General features: G+C 47.7%; 3 protein-coding genes across 5 annotated transcripts; 2 read left to right on the top strand and 1 right to left on the bottom strand.

Annotated features, from left to right (window-relative positions):
- The first annotated feature begins 2621 nt into the window (after positions 1 to 2621).
- On the top strand, positions 2622 to 14956 carry TTC24 (tetratricopeptide repeat domain 24). The gene is made up of 11 exons (XM_044002986.1): positions 2622 to 2756; positions 4180 to 4889; positions 5395 to 5598; positions 6071 to 6199; positions 6536 to 6657; positions 7379 to 7477; positions 12037 to 12137; positions 12753 to 12829; positions 13797 to 13884; positions 14529 to 14684; positions 14814 to 14956. The coding sequence occupies exons 2-11, from the start codon at positions 4184 to 4186 to the stop codon at positions 14893 to 14895; spliced, it is 1764 nt and encodes a 587-aa protein (XP_043858921.1). The 5' UTR covers positions 2622 to 2756; positions 4180 to 4183; the 3' UTR covers positions 14896 to 14956.
- Positions 14957 to 15397: 441 nt separating this feature from the next.
- NAXE (NAD(P)HX epimerase) lies at positions 15398 to 17812 on the top strand. Of its 2 annotated transcripts, XM_044002989.1 has the most exons (6): positions 15417 to 15633; positions 15932 to 16040; positions 16222 to 16332; positions 16437 to 16550; positions 17028 to 17175; positions 17560 to 17812. In XM_044002989.1, exons 1-6 carry the CDS (start codon positions 15464 to 15466, stop codon positions 17760 to 17762), a joined length of 855 nt encoding a protein of 284 aa, XP_043858924.1. In that variant the 5' UTR covers positions 15417 to 15463; the 3' UTR covers positions 17763 to 17812. The 2 variants fall into 2 exon arrangements, with proteins under 2 accessions (XP_043858925.1, XP_043858924.1); XM_044002990.1 differs by lacking the exon at positions 15932 to 16040 and having other exon boundaries at positions 15398 to 15633.
- A 639-nt stretch (positions 17813 to 18451) lies between these two features.
- On the bottom strand, positions 18452 to 25332 carry GPATCH4 (G-patch domain containing 4). Of its 2 annotated transcripts, none has more exons than XM_044002987.1 (8): positions 25152 to 25332; positions 24150 to 24294; positions 22725 to 22798; positions 22529 to 22621; positions 22294 to 22389; positions 19461 to 19546; positions 19253 to 19303; positions 18452 to 19000 (listed from the first exon to the last, which is right to left on the bottom strand). In XM_044002987.1, exons 2-8 carry the CDS (start codon positions 24226 to 24228, stop codon positions 18535 to 18537), a joined length of 945 nt encoding a protein of 314 aa, XP_043858922.1. In that variant the 5' UTR covers positions 24229 to 24294; positions 25152 to 25332; the 3' UTR covers positions 18452 to 18534. The 2 variants fall into 2 exon arrangements, with proteins under 2 accessions (XP_043858922.1, XP_043858923.1); XM_044002988.1 differs by having other exon boundaries at positions 25026 to 25158.
- Between the last annotated feature and the right edge of the window lie 1600 nt (positions 25333 to 26932).

The following is a 26932-nucleotide window of genomic DNA, read 5'->3' as shown; positions in this document are numbered from 1 at the left end:
TGCTCCTGTTCCTACTTCTGCTTCTGCTCCTGCTCCCAGGTTTGAATCTCCCGCCGCCACCGCCCCTCACAGCTGCAACAGTCCAGCCAGAACACTTCCGGCCCGCCCCGCAGGGCCTGCTGGGATTTGGAGTTCCCAGGCACTTTGGATTCTCCTGCTCGGAAGAACAGGCAAGTGCAAACTCGGGCCGGGAGATCATGGTTCTCTTTCCAGTTACTTCTCCTTCCTTCCTTTCCTCGCTGTGTACCTTTTGCCCTTTCCCTCCTCTTATCGTCTCCAGCTCACTATAACGCCCCCAGCCCTTGCCCTTCCCCTTCCTCGCTGTACCCTTTGCCATTCCCTCCCCTTATTGTCACTTCAGCCCCTTCCTCACTATAGACTTTCTAGTCCCTGCTTCTCCTTGTTTTTGCCTCCCCAGGCCCTTCATCTCCCCTTAATGTAACCCCCAGCCCTCTCACAGTGCCCCAGCTCCCTGCTTCCCCTCTGCATCACCCCACTCCCACTCTTCACCATAGCACCCCAACTCCTGCCTCAACCCCCATCCCCAAGTGTCTGGTGCCTTAGAACCTGATTCCAGAGAAGTGGCTGCAGGTACAGGTAGTAAGTAACCTGAGGGACCTTGGGCAAGTCACTCTTCAGGGCTCAGCTTCCTCAACTATTAAGTGAAGAGTTTGGACTAGATAACCCTGAAGGTCCTTTCTATTTCTCAACCTATGACTAGTAAGAAGGGATGCAGACTAAAGTCAGGAGAAGCAGCAACAACCAAATATACAATGCCTACAATGATGTAAACCCCAAATAATAATATAATGAAGTCATTAGGATGCTCAGCCTTGGCCCCAGTGATGAGGAGATGCACCACCCTCTTTCCATTGGAAATTTAGGGGACTATCAATCAATAATAAATTAGAGCACTGGCTCTAGATTCAGGAGGACCTGAGTTTAAATCTGACCTCAGACACTTGACATTTACTAGCTGTGTGACCTTGGGCAAGTCACTTAACCCCATTTGCCTTAAAAAAAAATAATTGATAGCACCTGATCAATTAAAAAACCATTTTTAATTAATTAATTAAGAAGCAACATCATGAATAATAGGTAGAGAACCCTCCTCCAGCTGGGAAGACCTGAGTTCAAGTTCCACCCCTGACATCTATTTCCAACTTCTCAACTAAGGTGGCTTGCTAAGAGCTATAAATGACAAAGAAAGTACAGAATTTCATTTGTAGGAGTTTCCTATGTCAGTGAAAGCCCAGGTCCAGAGTCTATCCTTTCATCTATGTGCCAGATACCTTGTAGTTTATGTTTCTACTACAAGCTTCTGGGAGTGGAGGCCAGGGAAGGAAACTTGGAGAGTATTGAGTAGAGCCCCAGGGCAGTAGTTTGTCCAGTCCTTTCCACTAGCATAATAAAGATGGGTGTGGAACTAGGTAGTTCCACTTTGTCCGGAATTCCTGGCTTTTACTAAACTTTTCCTTAACCGGGGAAGTTAACTTTAGGGTGGGAGAAATTGGGTGAATGGCTGAAGTAAAAGCAAAAGGGCATTCATAAAATTTTTCAAATACTTTTTTTTTTCAGCCACAGCAATTTTCTAAGACCTTCTAAGTCAAGGAGGAGTTGGCTCCTCTGGCTTTAGTTGGAGGGATCGTCCACACCCGAAAAGTCCCAAGTCCCTGAAGTATAAAACTAAGATCAGGAGTACTCATTTATGTAGGTCTTTAGAGATCACAAAGCACTTGACCTAACTGACCCCACCTGGAAACTCTAAACTGTTAAACCATGAGAAAGAAATGAAGGCAAGGAGAAAAGACAATAGAATCATTGTGGGGACTGGGGAGGTAAAGAGGGAAGAACTACAAATTTAATGAGAATCCAGGTATCCCATGACTTTGAAAAAAGCTCCACCTCAAAGGATCAGAACTCAGATAGGATACCTGAACTGTCAATCAAGGAGTCCCTTAGGAAGGGAGGGTCTTACTGGGTTGTCACAGTGACCCGGCTCTTAGTACAGGTAACCCAAGTCTGAGGAGCCATCCCAGAGAAGCAGCCTCAAGGCGGATGCAGCAAGAGGTAAGGAGGTACCTGCTGAATGAAGGAGCTAAAGGGTGACCCAGGGGGGCAGTGCGGTCAATTGGGCAATTGGGTCGGGAGGCAGAATGACCATGTTCCCAGTCGAGAAATTGTGTGTGTGTGTGTGTGTGTGTGAGAGAGAGAGAGAGAGAGAGAGAGAGAGAGAGAGAGAGAGAGAGAGAGAAAGAGAGAGAGAGAATGAGAATAGAATAGAATAGAATACCCTGGCCCCCTCTTCAAATCTTTCTCCTGAGGAAGGGAAGTTGCAAGGGGCTGGGAGTCATCACAACCGTGTGACTGAATTCTCTCTACCTCTTTTGAGTGTAGGCAGGGTGAAATAACTGGCTGAGCTCCTTGGAGAGGTGCTAAGGAAATATATGATTATACTGTGTTCTATTCTTCGGTATACTTGGGCAGCTATGTGACACAGTGGGGGCCTAGAGTCAGGAAGACTCAACTTTGAGTTCAAATCTGGCCTCAGACACTACCTGTGAGACCCTGGGCAAGTCACTTAACCCTGGCTGCCTTACTTTCCTCACCTGTAGAATTACCTGGAAAAGGAAATGGCAAATCACTCCAGGATCTTCACCAAGAGAACCCCAAATGGGATCACAAAGAGTCGGACACAACTGAAAAATGACTGAACGATATTCAGGTTCCAAGGTGTAAGGGAAGCTGAAAATAACGTAAGTTGGAGGCAGTGAGATGAAATAGAGTGGAAAGAATCAGAGGAGCTGGTTTTGAATCTCAACCCTGCTATTCCCTGCTGTAGTGGGGAGTCCTTTATGGAAGCAGAGGCAAAATCAATGTGATCCTCACCTTGAAGTACCTGTGGTTCTAAGATAATTGGATCAGGTCCTGGAGGAAAGGGGTGGGGGTGGGGTGGGGTGGAGATGGTGAGGCCAGTTCAATTATTTGCTAGCTGGGCAATCTGAGGAAATTTACTTAATCTCTCTGTGTCTCAAATTTCTCATCTGTAAATCAAGGGGGTTGAACAAGGTCATCTTTAAGGTTCCTTCCAGCCCTACCATTTTGTGGTTATTACAGGCAGGGACGGATCTAAGGAGTGTTGAGAAGACAAAGGGTAATAAGGAGAAGGAGAACTAGCATGTAGGGCTCCAAAGGGAGATTTCTTTTTAGCTAATACTACAGTAGGAGAGATAATGATTAGAACACAGAAGACAGGGGGCAGCTAGGTGGTGCAGTGCATAAAGCACCAGCCCTGGGTTTAGGAGTACCTGAGTTCAAATGTGGCCTAAGACACTTGACACTTACTAGATGTGTGATCCTGGGCAAGTCACTTAACCCCATTGCCCTGCAAAAAAAACCAACAAAAAAACCAAAAACAAAAAACAGAGAGGATACCTGGGTGGGGAGGAAAGACTAGAGATTGAGAAACTGAGGTTAATTATAGAGGGAGGAAGGGAAGGCAACAGGCATTTCTATAGTACCTACTATGTGCCAGGCACTGTGTTAACTACTTTATAAATATTATCTCATTTATTCCTCACAACAACCCTAGGAAGTAGGAGGTAGGTGCTATTATCATCTCCATTACAGGTGGGGAAACTGAGGCAAACAGGTTCAGTGACTTGCTCAGGGTCACAAAGCCAGTGTCTGAGGCTCCATTTGAATTCATTATTCCTGATTTCAGGCCCATTGCTCTATCCACTGAGCCACTTAGCTGCCTAAAGTTTCTCCTAGCTTTAGAATCTGTCATCTAGTAAAAAAAGTTCACTTTTCTATGATATTTTGAAATTTACAAAGAACTTTACTCACACCAAGACATTTTTACAGGTGGGGAAAAAAAACACACAGTAAAACTTTATGAGCTTAAGTAATTTCTCACCCTGACACCCAGCAAATTGGTTTTGAGGCTAGGATTTGAACCTAGGACTTCTGACTCCAGGACTCCTTTATACCTATACTTTCCCAGGGAGCAGACAAAGAATAAGAAACAAGTCACTGCAGTTGGGAAAGACAATTTAGATCATGGGAGGAAATTCCTGAGGGTTATGACCAGCCAGGGATGGAACTGATCTAAAGTAATTGTGAGGGGGAAAAAAATAATTGTGGTCGGTTAACCAACTCCTTTTGCCATCATTTCAGTTCTATGTCTTCTCCTGTCTCTGAGGACACCTCCCTGGGACCAGGGACTGAGACACAGCCAGCCACGAAGAAGAAGAAGAAGAACAAGGAGAAATACCTGGAAGCCAGTATCCAGACCCTCACCCAGGCTGGGCATGGGGCCCTGAGGGAGGGCCGGAATGATGAGGCCTTGGCTAGCTTCCATCAAGCCTTTCTTCTGGCCTTGAAGGCCCAGGGAGGCAGAGACACCAGGGTCCTCCGGGTCTGTGCTTTCAACCTTGGAGCAGCCTATGTAGAGACTGGGGACCCTGCACGTGGCCTCAGGCTATTGCTCTGGGCCAAGCCGGAGGAAAAGGTCAAGGGCACTTGCCATGGTGACCAGTGCTTCAATGTGGCTTTGGCCTACCATGCCTTGGGTGATTTGCCTCAAGCCTTGGTATGGTACCACAAGGCCTTGGGCCACTATCAGCCCCAGGGAGACCAAGGGGGAACCTGGAAGAAGATGGCAGCCTGCTACCAGGCCCTGGGGCACCCAGGGCAGGCAGCACACTGCCTTCGGGAAGCAGGCCAGGCTTATGCCCGGGCAGGAAAGTCCTGGGCTGCAGCCCTGGCACTAGGAGCCGCTGGTGGATGCATGCTAGAGAGCAGCCATCACAAGGTGGGAGAAGTGGTACAGGTGCTAGAGGATAGCCGAAGGCTGGCAGAGAAGAGTACCAATTGGTGGCTTCTGGGTGAGACTGGGGGCAAAAAGCAGCACTGTCATAGACCTGTGCCCACCACTCTCCTGGGTTGCTGTGTGTGGGATAATAGATGTGTATTTTGTATATCACTCTATACCCCTCAATTTTGTGTGCCTAAGGCAAGTACCCTCACACCCATGGTAACAGTGGAAAGGGTGCTGAATCTGGAGTCACAGGAGCTGAGTTCAGATTCTGGCTCAGCACTCCTGTGTGACCTTGGGCAAGTCACAGAACTTCTCTGGGCCTCAGTTATCTTCTCTGTAAAATGAAAGTGTCAAACTAAATGGTCTCCTCCAGCTCAGTTTCTGTGATACTATAAACTTACTGAACTTGTTTCACACTTATTAAGGCTATGGGGGGAGCCGGGAGGACAGGGGGCAGGGGCTGACAATGTGAACCACGCATGCTGGCGTCGTGACTTATCTGTCAGTCGGTCAATAGAGCGGTTGTGTCCCAACCTGACCCCCAGTGACCATTGCTATGTCTGGCTCTCCAGGGAAGTTCTACAATGACCTTGGCCTGAGCTATTCCCAACTTCATCTGTTCCCGTTGGCGGCTGAGAGCTTCCTCCAGGCTCTACCTCTGTGTCCGGAGCCAGGAGCCAAGGCTATTGTGCTTCGGAATCTTGGTGCTGCCCACAATGCCCTTGGCAACTTCCAGGAGGCACAGGCGCTCCACCAGAAAGCCGCTGCCCTGTATGGTGGGTATCTGGAGGCTCAAGGCCTGGCTGGCTGCATGGGGATGGGGCAGAGGGGATGGGACCTGGTGAGGGGGGGAGGAGGAGGAGGTAGGCTGGATGCAGCTGGGAGCTATGGGCCCATAGGCATAGGACAAAGAGTCTGAGGATACAGAATCTGGAGCCTGGGTCCCACAGGCTGAAATCACAGGATTTGAAGGACCTGGGCTCTGCTACTTGTTTGACCTTCAACCAGGTGATTTCCCCTTCTCTGGGCTTCTTTTTTTTCATCAATAAAACAATAAAAATAAGAATAACTAACGTTTATATAAGTGCCTACTATGTGCTTTGTATCACACTGCCTCTTCTATAGCCTCAGAGCTGGGGGCAGGATGATAACACCCTATGGGGGGCAAGGAAGGGGAGGGAGAAGAGGAATCCAGGTAGTCCTGTTGCTAGCCGGCATTCTACTTTGTGCTTGGCAATCTGTTGGCAGGATCCACCGGGCAGCGGCAGGAGCAGGGCGAGTGCTTTGGAGGCCTGGCATTTGCTCTGAGTCAGTTGGGGGAACATGGGGCTGCCAGGGACAACTACCTTCATGCCCTCCAGGCTGCACAGGATGCCGGTAAGGAGGGACTGGGGGGCAGGGGGGACTTCCTTTGGCTTCAGGGGGAGACTCACTGATGGAAGTCAGCCGATGCGGGTGGGGGGTACTAGAGGTCTGGGGAGCCTCCTGGTTGAGGCAGGGTGAGATTATTTGGCTGGCAGGGAGGCTGGTGACAGGTCAATTTACCCTTTCTCCCAAATGTCGAAGTAGGGGTAGGTGAAACGAGGGTCCATGGACCTTGGTGTGGAAAGTTGAGTCTCCCCTCTCTGAAGCCCCATCCCTATGAGGTAGGAAACATGTTGGGGAAGTATGTGTGTAGAGGGATGGGAGTCTCCTTAGGTTTTCCTTTCTCAGGGGATGTGAAGGGACAATGGCAAGCTCTGGAGGGGCTGGGGGCTGCAGCAACCTGTCTGGGGCAGCCTGACCAGGCTGTGAGGCGCTATAAGGAAGCACTGGCTTTACTGGCCCAGTGCCAGGTAAGAGCCCCCACCCTAACCCTAACCTTTCCTTTCATCTCCTGCTTCACACTTCCTTCCTCTGCAAAGGCTGCTTTGAAACCACACCTGAGGGGGTAGCTAGGTGGCGCAGTGGATAGAGCACTGGCCCTGGATTCAGGAGGACCTGAGTTCAAATCCAGCCTCAGACACTTAACACTTACTAGCTGTGTGACCCTGGGCAAGTCACTTAACCCCAATTGCCTCACCAAAAAAAAAAAAAAAGAAACCACACCTGACTTCAATTCTCCAGCACTGATGTCTAAATCTCTTTCTCTCCCTTTTTCTTTCTCTCTCCCTCTTCCTCTCTCTCTCCCTCCTTCCTCCCTCTTCCCTCCTCTCTTCCCTCCCTCCCTGCCTCTCCTCCTCTCTTTTCCTCTCCTCTCCCCTCTCCTCTCTTCTCTTTTTCCTCTCCTCTCCCCTCTCCTTTTCTCTTCCCTCCCTCCCTTCTGATGTATGTGTATGTTTGAGAGTAGGAGAGAGGTGTCCCATCTCTCCCATCAGCCTAAAGTTTCTTCCAGGACTGGAATCATATCTCCTTTTCCTTTTTGATCTTCCTCCTCCTGTAGCTACGATTGAGAATTTGTCCACTATGGGAAGAGAAATTAGAAAGACTGACCAATAGCCCCTCCTCCCTCTCTCATCCATTTATTTCCTAGAACACTCCTGTGCTCCAAGTAACTGTCTCCATTATCCTTACTAGGAAGAGCCTCCCTCAGTTGGAGAGAGGCTGGTGGCCAAGCTGGCAGATTCTATGAGAAATCACTTGACCTTGGGAGGACTGGATCCTGATCCCTCCCTGGTGAGAAGAACCCTAAAATAGGGAGCCCAAGGGTGGGAAGTGGAAGGACCATATGTGGTAAAGAGGAATTGATGTTCTCTTGAAGGCCTGACCTTGACTGTCTGGGTTTGTTCATTTGCATTTTTGTTTGCACAGGTACTATTGTTCTCTTCTATTCCCTTGCCCTGAGGCCCAAGCAGGGGAGATTCCAATTGGAGACAGTTAGGTCCTTGATTTAGAACAAGTGTCCAGGGGTACAAGCATCATTCATGGATGTGGGTACCCATCACAGCTTCAAAGGTCGCTAGGCGCAATTACAAAAAGGACCACAAGATGGCGGCGTTATGCAAAGAATTCAATGGTTGGGGGTGGCAGGAGGGAAAATCTCTTGCTCTTCTCCCATTGCCTTCTCTCCGTGCCTTTTTCTCATTCACTCTTTGTGTCTTTGTCTCCTCCCCTTATTTCTCTCTCTCTCTTCCTACCTGTTCACCTTAACTGGTCACACCCTAGAACAAAAGTAATATTTCAGAATCTCAGCAGACCTATGCTCTTGTGCACTGGGGGGCAACAACCCAGGCACATAGCTCATTCTAGGCGAAAGCAAGCAGGAGAATGCCTGGCTCTGCTCTACCTGGCCCGGCCTCCTTCACCAAGCTATGGGTATCTGGGTGGGGCAGGGGATAGAGCCTGGACCTGGAGTCAAGAAGACCCCAGTTCAAATCTGACCTTAGGGGCAGCTAGGTGGCGCAGTGGATAAAGCACCGGCCCTGGAGTCAGGAATGCCTGAGTTCAAATCCGGCCTCTGACACTTAACACTTACTAGCTGTGTGACCCTGGGCAAGTCACTTAACCCCAATTGCCTCACTAAAAAAAAAAAAAACAAATCTGACCTTAGACACTTAATAGGTGTGTGACCCTGTGTTGCTTTACCTCTGCCTCAGTTTTCTCAACTGTAAAATGGGGCTAATAATAAATAGCCCCTACCTCCCAGGGTTGTTGTGAGAATCAAATGAGACAATCTTTGTAAATCAATTAGCACATTGTAGGTACTTTAACAAATCCTTCTTCTCCTCCCTTCCCCCCTGTCCCCTGCTTATCTGGTGAAGGGATCCAACCAAAGCATGAACTATGTGAGAAAGTGGAAAGGGCTAGGGATCTAGGGGTCAGAGGACCCAGGTTCAAATTCTAGCTTTGTTACTTAACACTTATGCCGTCTCCTGTTTGCTCATCTATAAAAAGGAGGTTTAGGGGGGCAGCTAGGTGGCGCAGTGAATAGAGCACCAGCCCTGGAGTCAGGAGTACCTGAGTTCAAATCCGGCCTCAGACACTTAACACTTACTAGCTGTGTGACCCTGGGCAAGTCACTTAACCCCAAATTACCTCACTAAAAAAAAAAAAGAGAGAGGTTTAGGGGCAGCTAGGTGGCCCAGTGGATAAAGCACCAGCCCTGGATTCAAGAGGACCTGAGTGCAAATCCAGCCTCAGACACTTGATACTTACTAGCTTTTTGACCCTGGGCAAGTCACTTAACCCTCATTGCCCCTCAAAAAAAAAAAAAGGTTTAGTGAATGATTTCTTAGGTGGGCTTGTTGGGTAGCTTGAGTGGATTTAGTGAGGGAGGGAATGAATGAATGAATGAACGAGCACTTACTACATGCTTACTGTATGCCAAGCAGGGTGCTAAGTGCTGGGAATGCAGAGACAAAAGCAAAGGTAGTCTCCGCTTTCCAGGAGCTACTGTTCTAATAGCAGGAGACCACACATAGGTTTCCAGGATTGATATCCAGAGAGTAGTATTTTGGTTTGGTAAGTTACAGGATGACTCTATAGTGGGTTCCTTCTTTCTCATTATGGGTGTTCTAGATCACTTGTCGGAAATTAACTGTAGAAGACCTTCTTAGCTAGGTATAGGTTGGACTAGATGACCTTTGAGGACCCTTTCATCCCCAAGATTCTGTAAGTCTATGTGGTGCTTCAGAATGGAAATTTGAGGCATTTGAATCATGCCTTAAAAGGAGAAAAGGCCTTCAATAGATAGGAGCTAGGTAACACAGGGCATTGAGTCAGGATGACTCATCTTCCTGAGTTCAAATCCAACTTCAGACATTTACTAGCTGTGTGACCCTGGGCAAGTCACTTAACCCTGTTTGCCTCAGTTTCTTCATCTGTAAAATGGGAGCACCTGTCTCTCCAGGTTGTCAGGATCAAATGAAATAAGTATAAAGGGCTTATCACAGTGCCTGGCACATAACAGGGGCTAGATAAGTGTTAGCTATTATTATTAGGAAAGGGAAATAGGGAGGTGGGAGGGGAGACTCTCTTTCAAGCATGTGAGCAAATCAACAGAAATGGGAGAGTTTGGGAAGAAGGGAGTGCAAATAATAAATAGGCCAGGCTGAAAAAATACTTAAAATACATGAAAGGGGCATGTGCAGGGAAACCATGGACAGGTAAGAAGGAGATTCATATAGAAGTCTTTGAATGCTAGGTTTAGAAGCTGAAGCTTGATTCTTTAGGCAACCAGGAATCACTGAATGGGTTTTTAGCTTTTATTTTATTTTTCAACTAATAGGCATTTATTTTCTTTCCCTCCTACCTCCTTGATGTGTGTGTGTGTGTGTGTGTGTGTGTGTGTGTGTGTGTGTGTGTATCTCAAGCAAAACAAATTTCCCACTTTTTTTCCTTTTTTTTTTTTTTTTTTGGTGCTGGGCAATGAGGATTAAATGACTTACCCAGGGTCATACAGCTAGTATTTTTTTTTTTTGCAGGGCAATGAAGGTTAAGTGACTTACCCAGGGTCACACAGCTAGTATCAAGTGTCTGAGGTCAGATTGGAATTCAGGCCCTTCTGAATCCAGGGCCAGTGCTTTATCCACTGCGCCACCTAGCTGCCCCCTCCACATTTTCAATATCCAACATGTATGTTTCCTTCTGCACTATCACCTCTGTGCCAGGAGGTGGGGAGCGTAGTTCATTATCAGTCCTCTTGATACTGAAGGCTTCTGAGTAAAGGAAGGCTATATGATCATGGCAGTCCATTAAGAAAAAAACTTGGCCACAGTGGGGAGGTTGAATTAGAGCCAGGGATATGCTAGTAAATATTTAACAACTGGCTCTCCAGGGGAAATGTACACCTGATATACTTTTTTTTGTTTGTTTGTTTGTTTGTTTTTTTAGTGAGGCAATTGGGGTTAAGTGACTTGCCCAGGGTCACACAGCTACTAAGTGTTAAGCGTCTGAGGCCGGATTTGAACTCAGGTACTCCTGACTCCAGGGCCGGTGCTCTATCCACTGCGCCACCTAGCTGCCCCCACCTGATACACTTTTAAATTTAATCTGTATTGTTCACATTTTCTCCATCACTTTCTTAAGCCCAGACAATCAACTAAACAAGAAATCAAGTTTGAGTTTGAAGTGTTTGATGATTTCCAAGGTGTAAGTGCTCTACAATAAAAATTTAACAACCAGCCTATTAGAATGGTCTCCAGCATATCTCCTGAGATGTGGCCATAGAAGCATAGATTTTGAGATAGATGGGACATCTATAGGTCATCTAGTCCAACACCTTCATTTTTCAGAAGAGAAAACTGTGGCTCAGAGAGGTTACTTGCCCAAGGTCATAGGTAGTAACAAAGTCAGAATTTGAACCCAGGTCCTCTGATTCCTAGTCTGCTGGTCTTTTCACTCTACCACAGTGATAGAGTGGTAGGACAGGACAACTAGTGAGAGGCTATTACAATACTCTAGAGGAGAAGAAATGAGGACCTGAGCTAGAATCATTTTAGTGGGAGCAGAGAGAAGCTAGAAACAGCCAGATTTCGACAATGGATAAGGTATGTAGGATGAGAATGAGGGTATAGGAAGGATGGTGGTGTCATTAACAGAGATAGAGGCATCACCTTGAAGGGGTTAGGGGGAAGATTACAGTAATAACTAGCATTTATATAGCACCCATTGTTTGCCAGGTACTACTGTGCTTTGCAAATATGATCTCATTCAATCCTCACAACAACCCTGAAAGGAAGTAACTGAGGCAAACAGAGGTGAAGTACCTTGCCCAGAGTCACACAGCTAGTCAGGATCCCAGCCTGGATTTGAACTCAGGTCTAAGCCCAGTGTACAATCTACTGGGCCACCCAGCTGCTTCTTGGAGAGCTTAATTTTAGACTTGTGCTGCTGGACCATCTGTTTCTAGAGTCCTATTAGAACAAAATCCCCCTGTCTAGTTCTGTTATGACCTCTGTGATTCTTGATTGCTTTCATCATCTGTGGGTTCATGGACCTCCATGGAACAAGGATTTTCCCCATAGTGGTTTTGGAATGAATCAAGTCTCAGTTGTTTCCAGATGTCGAGCCTTCCTTCAGATCGGGGGCAGCTAGTCACTACTGGTCTTTCTGTTTTCTCTCTGTCTGTCTCTGTCTGTCTCCCTCCTCCCCTCTGTTCCTCCATTGATTTGTCATCCAGGAAGAAGAGGGTCAATGCCTCTGTGCATCCTACAGAAGAAGAGCTGCAGGGAATATGACTTAGGCCATAGCCAGAGTTCCTAAAACCACGCATTCTTTTTTTTTTCCCCTCCCAGCCACTGACCCGGGTGAGGCCACCGGCTATGACTGTGGCCTCTTACTCTAAGCCCTCCGGCCAGATCCTGGTGGGTCAGGCAGAGAGCCCAATACAATGCAGGTGAGTTAGAGCAGGCTGGTCAGGGGGGCTGGGAGGCAAGGATGTGGAACTTCAGAGAGGAGCAGACTTTAGACTGGAGAATGCCTGGGAGAATATGTGTTGACAATCATTTTGGTTCATAGGACTATGGATTTAGAGCTAAAATGAACAATCCCAAGCCCCTCATTTTAACAGATAAAGAAAATGAAACCCAAAAAAGCCAATTATTTACCTAAGGCCTAAGAATAGGAGGGGGCAGAGCCAAGATTTGAATTAGGTTCTCTTTTATTTATTTATCCATTCATTCATTTATTTAGGGTGGGGCAATGAGGGTTAAGTGACTTGCCCAGGGTCACACAGCTAGGAAGTGTCCAGTGTCTGAGGTCAAATTTGAACTCAGGTCCTTCTGAATCCAGGGCCAGTGCGTTATCCACTGCACCGCCTAGCTGCCTCTAGGTTCTCTTACTCTAAATTAATTTCTCATTCCACTGTGCCATGTTTTCCTAAAGAGACTAAGGGTGTGGTTATGAGTGGGTTGCTGAACAGAAGAGCTTATTGGGAATGTTTTCTCCTGGCAATGGGTTAAGGGAGGGGACTCCCCTCCCAGTCTGTCTCCCTCCTCCTTTGCCCTAGCAGATCAGCTGCTGAGTGGGAGGAAGAGGAGGAGGTGACAGTCAATCTTCCCATGACATCATCCAAATGGAGACTGGATCGTGAGTCTGAGTAGTCTTGTGCCCCCACCCCACTCTACCCCAATGATGGTTTCCCCACCTAGGGAAAGTTCACCTGAGGTAATTTTATCCTTTCTCCTGACAATTCCACTTAACCCTGTCTGACTTGGGATGCCTTTCCCCAGTGACTCCATCTTAGTGACCCAGCGCGCACACACACACACACACACACACACACACACACACACACACACACACACACACATACACAATCTGGAAAGCTTTCCTCTACCTAGCCTCCAATCCATTAATCAACAGATAATCTGGGTTCTTTGCTAAAAGGTAGCACTTATATTTCTTACCCCATATTGCTGTTGTGAGGAAAGTACTTTGTAAACTTACAGTAATTTTTAAAAATTGGAACTTATTGAAGGAAATTAGTATTTATTACGCTCCTCAGATACTTTATAGCTGTGTTACCTTGGGCAAGTCATATAGCTCTATTTGCCTCAGTTCCTTATCTGTTTAAAAAAAAAAAAGGAGCTGGAAAAGGAAAGGACAACTCACATCAGTATCTGCCAACAAAATCCCAAATAGGGTCACAGAGAGTTGGACAAGACTGTAAAATGACTGAACAACAACAAAGCACCTATTATTTTTCAGAGACTGTGCTGAGAGTTTTACAAATATCATTTCATTTTAACCTCACAGCAACCCTGGGAGGTAGGTGCTATTGTAATCTCCATTTTATGGATGAAGAAACTGAGGCAGACAAGTTAAGTGACTTGCCCACACACAGGTAGAAAGTATGTGAAACTGGATTTGAATTTGAATCCAGGTGTTCCTGACTCCAGGCCCAGCACTCTTATCTACTTCACCACCTAGCTACTATTTCATGATACAATGCCCAAGTGCCCACTCACCTGCCTGCCCCTCACTCCTTGATATTTTCCAAACTATGGATGAACAGAGGCTTGTATATGGGTTGCTTTTTTTTTCCCCCCACTAGGTCTGAGGCCTCTCTCTTTACATCGATCAGGTGTCCACAGAGATGGGAAGCCCAATATCCTGGCCTGTGATGGTCCCCAAGCCAACAGGTAGGTTTCCTGTTTGGGAAGAGATATAGGGCTTTGGAGTATGGAAACTGGCATGCCTTGGAGTGGCTTGGGGTCCCACTTGACCCACTGTTGTATAGAGGTGAGTTCTCAAAGACTATGCCATCTGTGTGCAAATTCTGACAGGACCAATCAAACAAGAAAGGCTTTGAGTATAGCCTTAGTGATGGACTCTGGCTCTGTCACCTGAAGACCAGCCCTTACTAAGTTTCTAAAAGTTTATCATGAGAATTAGGGGGCTTGGGGTGGACAAGGTGATGGTTTTTGACACAATCTCAATTAATGAAGACCCTCTGCTAAAGTAGAGAGGGTTGCAATCTATACTAGTGAAGACAGCACCCATGCTAATGAAATTATGAACCTTTGTTAGCATTTCAATTTAAACATTTAAGAGCCTTCTAAAAAACAACAACAACAAACCCACACCAACCCAAAAAACAAACCCACCTTCAGGGAGTTTACATTCCGAGCCAAGTGGGTATTGAAAGATTATGGAAAGTTACAACTTTAAAGAAGGGGTTAGGGGTGGGTAAGGCTGAGGACTGTGTTCTAAAAGTAACAAAAGAGAAGGCCCAGGAGTGGCACTGATAAAGGGATACGGGGCCATCTTTGTTTTTGTCCCTCAGCAACTGTAATAACCCACGGCTAGCCATGGTGCGCCAGGAGTCTGTTTGCCCCCTCCATCACCTGCCCACAGGGGAGAGAAGAGGGAAAGACCCTGTAGAATCTGGGGACCAGAACCTCAAAACCAGCTATCAGAGGTGGCATCATGCACTGGGGAGGTAAGGAGGAGGGACGTAGGGAGTCTAGGAAACAGCTAGCCCCCAGTTGTCCCTCTTCATTCCTTGGTTCCCAGCACTTTCTCCCTCAGTCTCCCCAGGGTGTAGTACTCCTCTTCCTATCTCCTTCAGATCGCCTGAAGGACCGACGTCAACTCTCAGCAGGAATGTCTACCCGAGGCGAACCAAGTCCAGCTTCTGCATGGTCATGTGACCCTCACTCCCTAAATGCCCTCCTCTGGCGGGGTCCCTGGAGTCTTTTTCACTTGTCCAGGCCTTGGCAGGAGACGATCTGGCGCACAGCACTGTGCAGAGCGGTCAGGGATCGCTCAGTGTTAGGGTCAGATAAGGACTTGGAGATCCGCCACACTATCTTCCCTGCTCAATTTTTGGTGCAACTGGAAGAGTAAATAAAACTGGCAGCGAAGCTTGTTTCTCTCCTGGTCCAGGCCTGCTTTTGTCAGTTTCACTGGGATTGGGAGGGGTGCAGCACACAGCCTCTCTTCCCGGGATAGCAATCCCCAAAGGAGTAGTACGGCAGTGGGTTAGGACCCGGACAGCAGGGGGCACTATAATTGCACGCTGCCGCCGCCACCGAAAGCTAGCTCAATTCGTGCCCCAGCCGTGTTCGGAGGCAGCGCACGCGCGCTAGTACACTGATCCCTGACCTCTCCATTCACCCGAAGCTGAAGCTGAAGTGAGGAGGCAGTGCCGGCGCATGCTCCGAGGCTGTCAGGCAGAGGCGGGGAGAGGGGGAGGGAGCGGGCTCGCGCGGGGCCTGAATGTCCGGGCTGCGGGCGCTGCTGGGGCTGGGGCTGCTGGTCACCGGCTCGCGCCTCCCGCGTGTCTTGGCGCGAGGTGGACCCCACTGCCCGGTGCCGGCTTGGTGGGGGGCAAGGCAGATGCACCCAGGGGACTCCGCCATGGCGGGCAAAACCGTGAAGTACTTGAGGTAAGACGAGGCCCCGCGGGCGTCCGACTTACGCCTTCTGAGCAGGGGGCGTGCACTGACCTGGATCTGGAGGCGCCCCCCCCCCCCCGCCCCAGCCTGGGAATAGGAGATGCATGACCCGGAGGGGGCGGGCCCACCCGAGCCAAGCCTGGGGGAAAAGGGGGTAAATTACTTAGATGGGGGGGGGGGCAGAAGCTGGGGCTGCAGGCTTGCGAAGGATTCATTGAATTGGACCGAGGGGGCGCCCACCTGGGTCAGATCAGGAACTGAGTCTCGAGGGGGCTGGGTTTTCTCCCAGCCAGGAAGAGGCCCAGGCCGTCGATGAGGAGCTATTCAACGAGTACAAGTTTAGCGTGGATCAACTCATGGAGCTGGCTGGGCTCAGCTGTGCCACTGCCATTGCCAAGGTCAGTGCCAGGGGCTGGGAGAGGACCTGGCACTGCCCAGCCCTGAAAGAGCAAAAGCAGAACGAGGCAGGAGGAGGGGATGGGAAATGGGCCACATGGAACCTGTGCTACTGCTACCCTTGGGAACCAGGGCCTTCCTGCAAGAAGATCCTTTTAATCCCCATGCATCTCCTCCCTTCAGGTATACCCGCCCAGTTCTTTTAGCAGCAGTCCCCCAGCGGTGCTGGTCATCTGTGGCCCCGGAAACAATGGGGGCGATGGCCTTGTCTGTGCCAGGCACCTCAAACTCTTTGTGAGTACAGGGGAGGTGCCACCAAAGGTGGGGAGGCTGACATGATGGGAAGGGGCTTAGCATTCAGCCATCTAAATCACATCACCCCATCCTCCCTTTCCCAGGGCTATGAACCAAAGATCCACTATCCCAAGAAGCCAAGCAAGCCACTCTTTGATGCTTTGGTGACACAGTGTCAGAAGATGGACATCCCTTTTCTGCCCGAGATGCCCCCAGAGGTAGGAGGCATTAGTCCCTCTCCACTTAACTCTTTTCCTAACACATAGCCACAGGCTTCTTTGCTCTTCCTTTTCCTTGGTATGAACATTTTTTTCAGTTGCTTCTGCTCCAGTGAAGCCCAAATGCTTTCTTCCCTACCACACACTTTGTCCCTATCTTCTAGTTAAAGGGAGCCAGAGTTTTAATCTAAGGTGTGGCTGCTTACTACCTCTGTGAGTTTGGGAAATTAACCTCTCTGGGCCTCTGAGAGGAGCAGTTTTAAGGTCCTTTCCGGTTTCACCAATGACCCTATGACAAGTAGCTGTCCCTCAGCACAAAACATTAATGTTTCTGACCATGCACCCACAGGGGTATTAGCCACTACTGTCTATATCATCTTGTGTTTTTTCTACAGCCATTCTAGCCTTTTTCCTTGCTTAAAACAGACTTACTGGGAAATGGGTTAGCAACATGCTCTTCCTCTCCTTCCCTCCTAGCCGATGCTGATTGATGAGCTATACGAACTGGTGGTAGATGCCATCTTTGGCTTCAGCTTTAAGGGTGCTGTCCGGGAGCCATTTGGAGCCATCTTGAGTGTACTGAGTGGGCTCACGGTGCCTATTGCCAGCATTGACATCCCCTCAGGTACCCTAGGGGATGGAGGAGGTATAGGGTGGTATGACAGTGAATGACCTCTGAATGTTTCAAGGTACCTTTGTGTTCAAGCTGGGTAGGAAGTGAAGATTACCTGAATCCTAGAATGTTAGAGCTAGAAGGTTCCTAGAGGCTGGAACCTGAAAATCTTCCCTCAGCTTAGCATCCTCTCTGACTGGTGTCACAGTGCTTTTACTTCTTCCCTATGAGGAGACCTCTAAGCACAGAGGTGTCTGGAGAGCCTAGGATAGGGCCCAGTGTTTCTTCTCTCCCCCCAAGGTTGAGCTGAAACCAAATTCAGAAGGGGTCATTGGGGAAGTAAGGTGGGAGAAGACCAATTCCTGTAACCTCATGCAATACTCCTTGCTCCCACAGGGTGGGATGTGGAGAAGGGTAACCCAGATGGCATCCGGCCTGACTTACTCATCTCACTGACAGCCCCCAAAAAGGCAGCTTCTCTGTTCAAGGGTCGACATCACTACTTGGGGGGCCGCTTTGTGCCATCTGCCTTACAGAAGAAATACCAGCTGAACCTGCCCCCCTACCCAGCAACTGATTGTGTCCTGCAACTGCAATGAAGAAAGGCTGGTGTGCCCCCAATAAAGACTGAATTAGTTTTTGATCTGGATCTGTTAAGTGCTTTGAGATCTTCTGGGTGGGCTGTAGCCATCTTTGTGGGTCAGAGGGGGCACCAGCATGGCATAGTGGAAAGAATACTGCCTTTGGAGTCAGAGGACCCGAGTCTGAATCCCAGAGCTGTGTGACCCTGGGCAAATCAAAAATGTCTCTGGGTCTTAGTTTCATCATCTGCAAAAGTAGATGGAAATCCCTAAGGTCCTTTTCAGTTTTAACCATGATCAAGGTGGGCTGGTATTGCAGTAGTACTGCAGATGGGAGGAAGGACCTCCTGCTAGTAAGGACTGCTAAATGTTGAAACAGGCACCACAGGACCTTCCTTGTGTAATCTCTGAATACAAATAATTCTTATCCATCAGGACTAGGGCAAACTTTTGCCTGTAGGCAGACCCCTTCAAAGTTCCAGCCCTCCTTTGGTTGGTGAAGCTTCTGCAGAAGTGTGAGAGGAGCCAGAAGGGATCCTGCGGGAGGGGAAATGATGACTGGTGCCTCCTTCCCAGGTCCAGGTCATGGGAAAGAAGCCCTGGGCTGGGGGTGAGTGAAGAGCCTGAGCAGGACTGAAAGGCAGGACCCTGGGAAGTGTTTATTGATCCCTCTGTTGTCCGTCCTGTCCCCCATCCCCCGTCCCGGCTCCTCCCCCCCCCCCCAATGGGCAAAGGGCCCAAAGAAGTGGGAGCCTCTGGAGTCCCGGTCTCCAACAAAGGACAGTCCTTGCTAAGCCTCTGGGGCTTCCTTTTTTCTCTTCTTTTTGCTTTTCCGGGTTCTCCTTTCTTCTTCCTCTTCCTTCTCTACTTGAATGGCCACTTCATCTTCTCTTTCTTTTTCCAATTGTCTCTTTTTCCTCTTCCTGCTATTCTCATCAGGCTGTTCAATGGTCTCCATGTGCTCATCACTCCTGTCTGTTACTGATGCTTCTTCCCGATTTTTCTTTTTCTTCTTCTTCTTCCTGTTATTCTCATCAGGCTGTTCTGTGGTCTCCATGTGCTCATCACTCCTGTCTGCTGCTGATGCTTCTTCCTGACTTTTCTTTTTCTTCTTCTTCTTCTTCTTCTGGGGTATGTCCTCAGCTGGGGAGTCGGGTACACCTGTGTTCTGGCCTTTGTACTGCGCCAGGAAGGCCCGCTCCTGCTCTTCCAGCCGTGCCAGCTTAGCTTTCATGGTGAGCCCGTGGCGAGCACCCCTGGGGTAGACAGGTATCCAATCAGAGGAACAGCAAGGAAACCAGAATAAAGTATTCCCTCCCCGTGGTCTTCTTTATGTGGGGAAAGACAGACCTGCTATCCATCTCTGGGCGGCAGTAAGCCCTAGAGGCAAAAGGAGTTAGCTAAATGATGGAAGCTTCACCTGGGAGAGTGAGCTCAGAGATGGGGAGGCTAGGGAAGGGCAGGGAAAGCAGAGTAGGGGTGGCAGGGAAGCTTGCAGACAGCCTTACTTGTGTGCAGTACGTCCCTCGCAGGCTCGAATCAGCTCCTCATCTGTCAGGCTGGATATCAAGGGAGGAGTATGTTAGGGAGTTACGGCCAGAGAAGAAACCTGTCTCTCCCCTCCAAGCTATCCCAGCTGGGGAGTCCAACCCCCTTAAAGAAAACCTGCTGGAGCAATGTCTTCATATGGCCCTCCAGTTCCAAGGGAATACTCACATCTTTGCTGGGAGAGGTGCCTCATCCTCGCTGTTTTGTTCACTCTGCTTCTCTGCTTTCTCCCCTCCTGAAGTGAGAGTGGCGCTCTGGCAGGAGAGTGAACATTTACAAGGTCAGCAAGTATTTATGAAGAAGGAACAGCAAGTATTCATGAAGGAGATAGATACGTCATGCACAAACTAGAATATAAAATAGTACAGCAACTCTGAGACAGCAAGTTGTAGACCACTTACTGATCTGCATTGTTAGAAGGAACTTCCCATGTTGTTGTTCAGTCGTGTCTGATTCTTCATGACCCCATTTGGGGTTTTCTTGGCAAAGATACTGGATTTTCCATTTCCTTCTCCAGCTCATTTTACAGGATGAGGAAACTGGCAAGCAGGGTTAAGTGAGTTCCCCAGGGTCACACAGCTATTAAGTGTCTGAAGGTGAATTTGAACTCAGGTCCTCCTGACTCCAGGGCCAGTGCTCTAACCATTTTTTTTTTAAGTTTTTTTTTTTTTTTAGTGTGGCAATTGGGGTTAAGTGACTTGCCCAGGGTCACACAGCTAGTAAGTGTTAATGCTCTAACCATTTTGCAACCTAGCTTCCCAATTTCTTTAGCAGTTAAATGAGTCACAGGCACAGGCCACTAAAAAAAGGCCTGAGTCAAATTCTTCTGAAGTTAGGGGTAAAGCTCATCACTAATAGTTGAATCGAGGCTAGTTTCTAGGAGGGCACGAAGCTAGGCTTTAAAGGACAGTTTTAGGGGTGAGGAAGAACATTTTAGGTTTAAGAACATGACCAAAGGATGGTCTTGTACAGGAGTTAGGAAATAGCTCAGTTTGGTTAAAGCACAGGATGCTTGGAGTAGAGGGTCCGTACTTAGGTCTGAAAGTGTCTGGTGGCACTTTGAATGCCAGGGTAAGTAATAGGAGCCACTGAAGGGTTTTGAACAGAGGACAAACAAGATCAATCGGTCCCCTTTTATCACCAACACAATCCTCATCCCTCTCCATTAAATTTATTCCGACTTCACAGTCCTGAGTCCTAACTAGCCAACTACCACATGCCCATGTCACACACAGTTCCATATTTCAGGCTGCTAACTTAAACAGGTGCTGCATCTATGCTGCTGCAATGACAAACCTGCCCCACATCGCCAATCTCACACAGAGCATGGGAAGAACACCCCATCTAGAGCCAGAAAGTTTGTCCCTCACTCTTTCTGGGACCTTGGGCTAATTGCCTCATCTGTAAAACAAAGCTATTTAGGGGGCAGCTAGGTGGAGCAGTGGATAAAGCACCAGCCCTGGATTCAGGAGGACCTGAGTTCAAAGCCGGCCTCAGACACTTAACACTTACTAGCTGTGTGACCTTGGGCAAGTCACTTAACCCCAATTGCCTCTCAAAAAAACAAAAACAAAAACAAACAAACAAAAAAAAAAACAAAGCTATTTGGCTAGATGACGGCCCAGATCAAAATCTCCAATTCTGTGATCATAACATGGGAAGAAAACAGATAGGAAAGTGCTTTAATTACTACTCCCCAAAGTCAAGATGACAACGTTTCTATTACTATTATTTTGGTTACGCTGCCCGTAGGGAAGCTCAGCTAAAACAGGCAAAATTTAACACATTGTTGAGTTCCCAGAGGGACAGTGTGGCACTGCATGGATAGAGAATTGTACTTAGAGTTGAGAGACCTAAATCTGAATCTTTCTTTAAACACCAAAAATGGAATGATCATGGTTATGTCACTTAACTTGGACAGCTAGGTAGGGAAGCGGATGGTGCACCAGGCCTGGAATCAGGAAGACCTGAATTCACATGCAGCCTTAGACACTTACTAGTTGTGTGACCCTGGGCAAGTCACTTGTCTGCCTCAGTTTCCCCAACTTTAAAATAATTGTAAATCTCTTAGCAAGTCCCTGGCACACAATAAGTGGTATATAAATGTTAACTGCTATAATTTATTATTATTATTCATTAACTTCTCAAAGCCTTTTCCTCATCTGTAAAATAAGAATGATGCTTTTACAACCAAGATTCCAGGCTAATTGTAAAGAAAACCTTTTGTAAATTGTAAAGTTCCATATAAATGTGAATTATTATTAAAAGTTTATTTTCTACATCTTTTCCATGGTCTTTCCTCATAACGCCTGCCCCCCTTCTTCCCCACTAGAACTCCTAGAATTCTGGATACTTGCTAAAAAATAGGATTCATTTGGAGAATAGGCAAGTTGGCAAAGAGCCACAGAATGTCAGCTCAAGGGGACCTTGGATACTCGCTGGCCCAACCTCCTTATTTTGCAGATGAAGAGACTGAGAGGAAATAGAAAATAACTCAGACAGGGCATGGATTTGCTTGAGAACCCACAAACCCAGGTCTGATCCATTTACAGTTCTGTGTTCATGATATGACCTCATAGCACATCTCCATCTCTGACTGGCCAGGCCTCATGGTTCAGAGACAGCCTTAGTTCTACCCCTAATTCATCTAGAGGACTGGAAGACAGTTAGTGATGACTTGTCTTTTAGAATCTGCTCTCTAGTTCTTCCTCTTGCAAATGGAAAAGTGGCTAGTGTCTCCAAAGAGTAAAGGCAACAGAGGGGCAGGTAGGTGGCACAGTGGATAAAGCACAGGCCCTGGATTCAGGAGGACCTGAGTTCAAATCCAGCCTCAGACACTTGACACTTACTAGCTGTGTGACCCTGGGCAAGTCACTTAACTCTCACTGCCCTGCCCCCTCCTCAAAAAGAGAGAGAGAAGAATAAAGGCAACAGAGAGTAAGAAGCCCCACTTGGACTAGCAGGTGGAAGGAGGGTCTCCTTCAGCCCTAGTTTCCAGTACCTTTATGAAGTGTCCATACAAAAGGCTGGACTTTGAGCTTCCAGTTCGTTTCTGCTTGCTGGTGTCCTTGGCCTGGGTCTTCATCTTTACTCCATCCTGTTGGGGAGGTGGGGGTTGAACGGAGCCTGCTGCCCCACACCTGGTTCTCACACTCCCCACAGACCAAGTGCTTCTGTGTTCTAGGGTCATCCCTCCCTCCTACTCCTTCCCTTCCCCTTCCCCCTCCCCCCTGTACCTTCCCAGTCTCCACCACCAAGCTGGCAGCTGTCTTGTTGAAGAGTTGGCTCCACCAGTGGTCAGTGAACTCCTTAGAAGGGTCATGTCCCACCTGCCAGAGGGGAAAGAGACACAAACCTGCAAAGGCCACTCTCCATCCCCATTTCCCTGCTGGGTTCCCAGGCCCCAGACCTCTATGGAGTGTAGCTCCTTACCCCAGCATTGTCCTGCTTCAGCTTCACCTTGATGGCCTGGACTATGCCATCTTCCTTCTTGCCCAGGCCCTTGCCTGGAAGGAGTAGAGACCAGGCTCATGCAGTCTGTCTGCACTGAACCTTCACAGCAAAATCCTGACCCCAGACCACAACACTACGTTTAGACTCCAATCAAATCGATCCCACCCTCTTCCCCAGTTCAAATCCACAGTCTCTCCTGGAAAACTTGAGGCTCCTGACTCCACTCTAGCCAATTCTCCTGCACTGATGTCTGGAGCCCATTCAAATGGATCATCTGTCCTGATCTGTCTGTATCCTAAGGAGCTTACAGCTACACAAGGAACTTGGACTGTGCCTCTGCAACTCTCCCCATAGGAAGAATGGCTTCATCATCTTCATCTTCATTGCTAATATTTAAATAGTGCTTACTATGTGTCAGGCTCTGTACTTGACAAGTATGGTCTTATTTGATTCTCACAACAACCTGGGAACTAGGTGCTGTTGTGATCTCCATTTCACAGATGAGGAAACTAAGGCAAACAGGAGTTAAATGACTTGCCCCAGGCTCACACACCTAGTGAGTGTCTGAAGCAGGATTTGAACTCGGGTCTTCCTGAGTCCAGGCCCAAAGCTCTACCCACTGTGCACCATAACTGAAAAAGCACTAAACTTAGATTCAGAAGACCTGAATTCAATCTCTAGCTTTGTCACCTATGATCCTGTGTCACCATGGACAAGTCATTTAGTCTCCTAGGCCCTCTTTTTGCCTTACCTATAACTTGGAGGTGATAATATTACTTTATGTTACCTACCCTATCCCAGAGTTGTGATCAAAGCACTTTGCAGACAGAAAAGTATTATAGAAATGTGATCCCTTGTTATTAGCTTAATGGGGTTCTCCCTCCTATAATAAAGAGTATCCCAAAAGTAGTGTATAGTTTCTTGTGGAGGGATCTTTTGCCTTTACTTACAATAGCCCTCTAATGCCCAGGATAGAGTACAGTGCATCCAGTACTGGACTTGATTCAGGAAGAGCTGAGTTCAAATCCTGCCTCTGACAAATCTGTGACCCTGGACAAATCACTTAACCTTTCTCTGTTTCCTCATCTGTAAAATGGGTGTAATATCATAGGCACCTACCTCACAGGGTTATTGTGAGGACCAAATGTTATATCATATGTTAAGCATTGCAAAATTAAAACTACTATATAAATACTAGTGATTAAGTCTCCTTTCCAATGACGGCTCTTTCCCTGTTCCTTTCCCATCTCCTCAGTCTCTTACCCTCTCTTCATTTCCCATTCAAAACTGAGTTTCCTCTTCCAATTCTGCCTCAGAACTAAGGTGCCTATTCTGATAGGACAAGGCTACTAGAAAGCTGAAGCTCTTCCTAGGAAGAAATGGAATAGGATCAGTAGGTCTTACCTTGAATCCATCCGTGCTTATGCAGCTGCTCCTCAGCAAACTGCATTCCTCGACCCTTGGTTCCTGAGGTGACACTCATGTTGAGAAACGGGTCAGTCTCTGTCCTCAATGTTTCACCAGTTCAAAAGTGGTTATTATCATCCCTCTGGGGGGAAAAAAAGCATGCAAACCCATCACTCCCAATCTTGTTTTACTATGAGCAAAATACTGACCTGATCTGGTTTCTGGACTGATCTAGACACAGTAAGACCTGTGGTTCCAGTTCTTTAAAATACTTTCCTGTGGGCTGAGGACAGTTCCAGAAACGTTCTAAATTCAGGAGCATTATTGGACCAAGCATAAAGCCTTCAAAAGGGACCAGTGTCAAAGGGATACCCTTCATTTGGACCTATCTGTTCTGAGGTGTTTTAACAAACAAACATTATCTTGGTCACACCTGACAGGACATACCGGCCCTGGGGCTGCATCCTACTTGGTCTCCTTAAAAGGCTCTTGTCCCCGCTGGAGAGGTTCTACCTCTACTTCAAGGAGGACACTCCATCTCTAGTCTCTGTCCCCTCATGCCAGGAATGGTCTACACCCTCCCTTCTTCTGCCTCTTAAGTTTCTCTGGCTTCCTTCAACACAACTCAGATCCAACGTTCGGCAAGAGGCCTTTCCCGGTCTCAGTCTCCTGGGCTATTGGCTTCTTCCCCTTTCCGACTGTCTTCTGAATACAGATCTTCTAAACACCTAGATATTTACAAATAGTCGGCCTCATGAGACCTTGAGGGCAAAGCTCCTCGCCCTCCTAGCTCCTTGAGCGCAAAGACTACCTGATGGATCTTTCTGTATCCCCAGCACAGTGCCTGGCATGAATGCTTGCTGACTGACTAACCTCCAGTAGTCCAGAAAAACCCCCTCCATCGGGCTTCTCTCCCCGCTGCGGGGTCTCTCTGCCCTTCGGCGATCTAATTCCCACCCTTCTGGCTGCGGGTCCGGAAGGACAGTCTCCAGCTCTTACATTTATCTGCGCCTCTTAGCATCTCTTCCTCCCTTCCGGTGTGCAGCCACCTTCTTTCTGCCGACCGGAGCCGCTCACAGTAATCTCAGGGTTCCCTTAACAGAAACACGAGGATTCCACTACCTGCACGTCGCCATGTTCCCGGAAGTACCGCCTTCAGGACCTTCTAAGACTACCAATATCATAGAATGAAAACCAGAGAAACCATAGAGTTTCAGTCCTCCGAGGGCACGAAGTCCCGAACCTCTCTCGGAAGCGGGCTGGGGCTCCGGTTGCTAAGGGAACGCGGACTCTTTCAGACCCTTTAGAAGCCGGTTACGTGCGTGTGGGTTGTCTAAGCCCTCCGCACCCTACCTTCAGCCCTTTTTGAGTAATAATAATAATAGCTCAGTCTATAATAGGAAGTGCTTTCCGTACAGCTAAGTCATCCAAGTATTCTCAGTATCACTGTTCCCATTTTACAAGTAGCCGTTAGGGGGCGTAGTAGTATCGGAAAGACCTGAGTTCGAAATCTGTTTCAATTAGCTCTTTGGTCCTGGGCAAGCAAGTCACTTAAGCTCTTAAACCCCTTAGTTTCCTCATCTACAAAATGGGTATAATAATAGCACCTACCTCAGAGGATTGTTGATTAAAGATAATGTAAAGAAATATATGTAAAGCGCTATATAATTCTGACTACCGTTATACTTACTATTATTATAGCTTGGGAAACTTTTTTTTTTTTTGCAGGGCAATGAGGGTTAAGTGACTTGCTCAGGGTCACACAGCTAGTGTCAAGTGTCCGAGGTCAAATTTGAACTCAGGTCCTCTTGAATCCAGGGCCGGTGCTTTATTCACTGCGCCACCTAGCTGCCCCTACTTTGGGAAACTGAAGTTTAGAGAGGTGGAATGAAAGAAAAATCATCTATTAAGCACTTAGTACGTGCCAGCTGTGCCAAGCCCTGGGGATATAAATACAACTGAAATGTGCCTGGGTCAAGTAGCATGTATTCTAATGGAGAGACAACATATAAAGGGGAGCTAGAAGTGAGGAGGGGGGCTAATATGCAGTGTCCCTGGTTTGGAAATAGCTGAGAAGTGACAGTGGAGAACTGGTTTGGGGCTAGATTTAGCGAAATTTCACCTATCAGAGCCCAAGTTCCTGTGGGAGGGAGATGAGAATATGGTATCTCATAGAATTAATTAATCTGAGGGTTGGAAAGGACTTCAGCAGCCATCTAATCTATTCCATACACGAAAGAAATCCCCATTACAACATACATGACAAGGGATCCCCAAGCCTGAACTTGAAGACTTCCAAGGAAGGGGAACCTATCACCTTTCAAGGTGGCCCCTTCTACTTTTGGACAGCTTTAAATGTTAGGAAGTTGTTCCCCCCAAAAAACCAACTGTTGAAAATTGTTTTTACATGTAATTGGGGGAAAATAAAATAGAAGGAAGAAGAGAAGATTGCTACTGACGTAAAGTCTGAATTTGCTGCTTTGCGGTATCTACAAATTGATCCAGGTTCTATCCTGTTGGCCTAAGCAGAATCCCTTCTCCATATGACATCTCTTCAAATACTTGAACTGAGCCATCAAGTCCCACAAGTCTTCCCTTCCCCAGCCCCAAAATGACCATTTTCATGTAGCATTTTAGGTTTTAGAGCTAGTAGGATTAGAGATTCTCTGGACAAAGCCCTTCATTTTATCAATAAAGCCACTGAGGCTTCTAGGACTGGAGTGACTTGCCCATCGTCACATGGCTAATATGTGTCTAGAAGTACAGTATTCTACTCACCA

The sequence above is a fragment of the Dromiciops gliroides genome, chromosome 4 (genome assembly GCF_019393635.1).
Source record: "Dromiciops gliroides isolate mDroGli1 chromosome 4, mDroGli1.pri, whole genome shotgun sequence".
Taxonomy (NCBI): Eukaryota; Metazoa; Chordata; class Mammalia; order Microbiotheria; family Microbiotheriidae; genus Dromiciops; species Dromiciops gliroides.
The sequence above is the reverse complement of the archived record's forward strand: the minus strand, read 5'-3'. Positions and strand labels throughout refer to the sequence as shown.

What these genes read in the sequence shown, in the direction of transcription:
- TTC24 (XM_044002986.1), top strand. Translation starts at nt 4,184, where the DNA reads ATGTCTTCTCCTGTCTCTGAGGACACCTCCCTGGGACCAGGGACTGAG. An exon ending in TACCAATTGGTGGCTTCTGG is followed by an intron (nt 4,890 to 5,394) that starts GTGAGACTGGGG and finishes CTGGCTCTCCAG; the next exon opens with GGAAGTTCTACAATGACCTT. An exon ending in CTTTACTGGCCCAGTGCCAG is followed by an intron (nt 6,658 to 7,378) that starts GTAAGAGCCCCC and finishes TATCCTTACTAG; the next exon opens with GAAGAGCCTCCCTCAGTTGG.
- NAXE (XM_044002989.1), top strand. Translation starts at nt 15,464, where the DNA reads ATGTCCGGGCTGCGGGCGCTGCTGGGGCTGGGGCTGCTGGTCACCGGC. An exon ending in AAAACCGTGAAGTACTTGAG is followed by an intron (nt 15,634 to 15,931) that starts GTAAGACGAGGC and finishes GTTTTCTCCCAG; the next exon opens with CCAGGAAGAGGCCCAGGCCG. An exon ending in CCAGGCACCTCAAACTCTTT is followed by an intron (nt 16,333 to 16,436) that starts GTGAGTACAGGG and finishes TCCCTTTCCCAG; the next exon opens with GGCTATGAACCAAAGATCCA.
- GPATCH4 (XM_044002987.1), bottom strand. Translation starts at nt 24,228, where the DNA reads ATGAGTGTCACCTCAGGAACCAAGGGTCGAGGAATGCAGTTTGCTGAG. An exon ending in TGAAGCAGGACAATGCTGGG is followed by an intron (nt 22,622 to 22,724) that starts GTAAGGAGCTAC and finishes CCCCTCTGGCAG; the next exon opens with GTGGGACATGACCCTTCTAA. An exon ending in GAGGGACGTACTGCACACAA is followed by an intron (nt 19,001 to 19,252) that starts GTAAGGCTGTCT and finishes TGTCTACCCCAG; the next exon opens with GGGTGCTCGCCACGGGCTCA.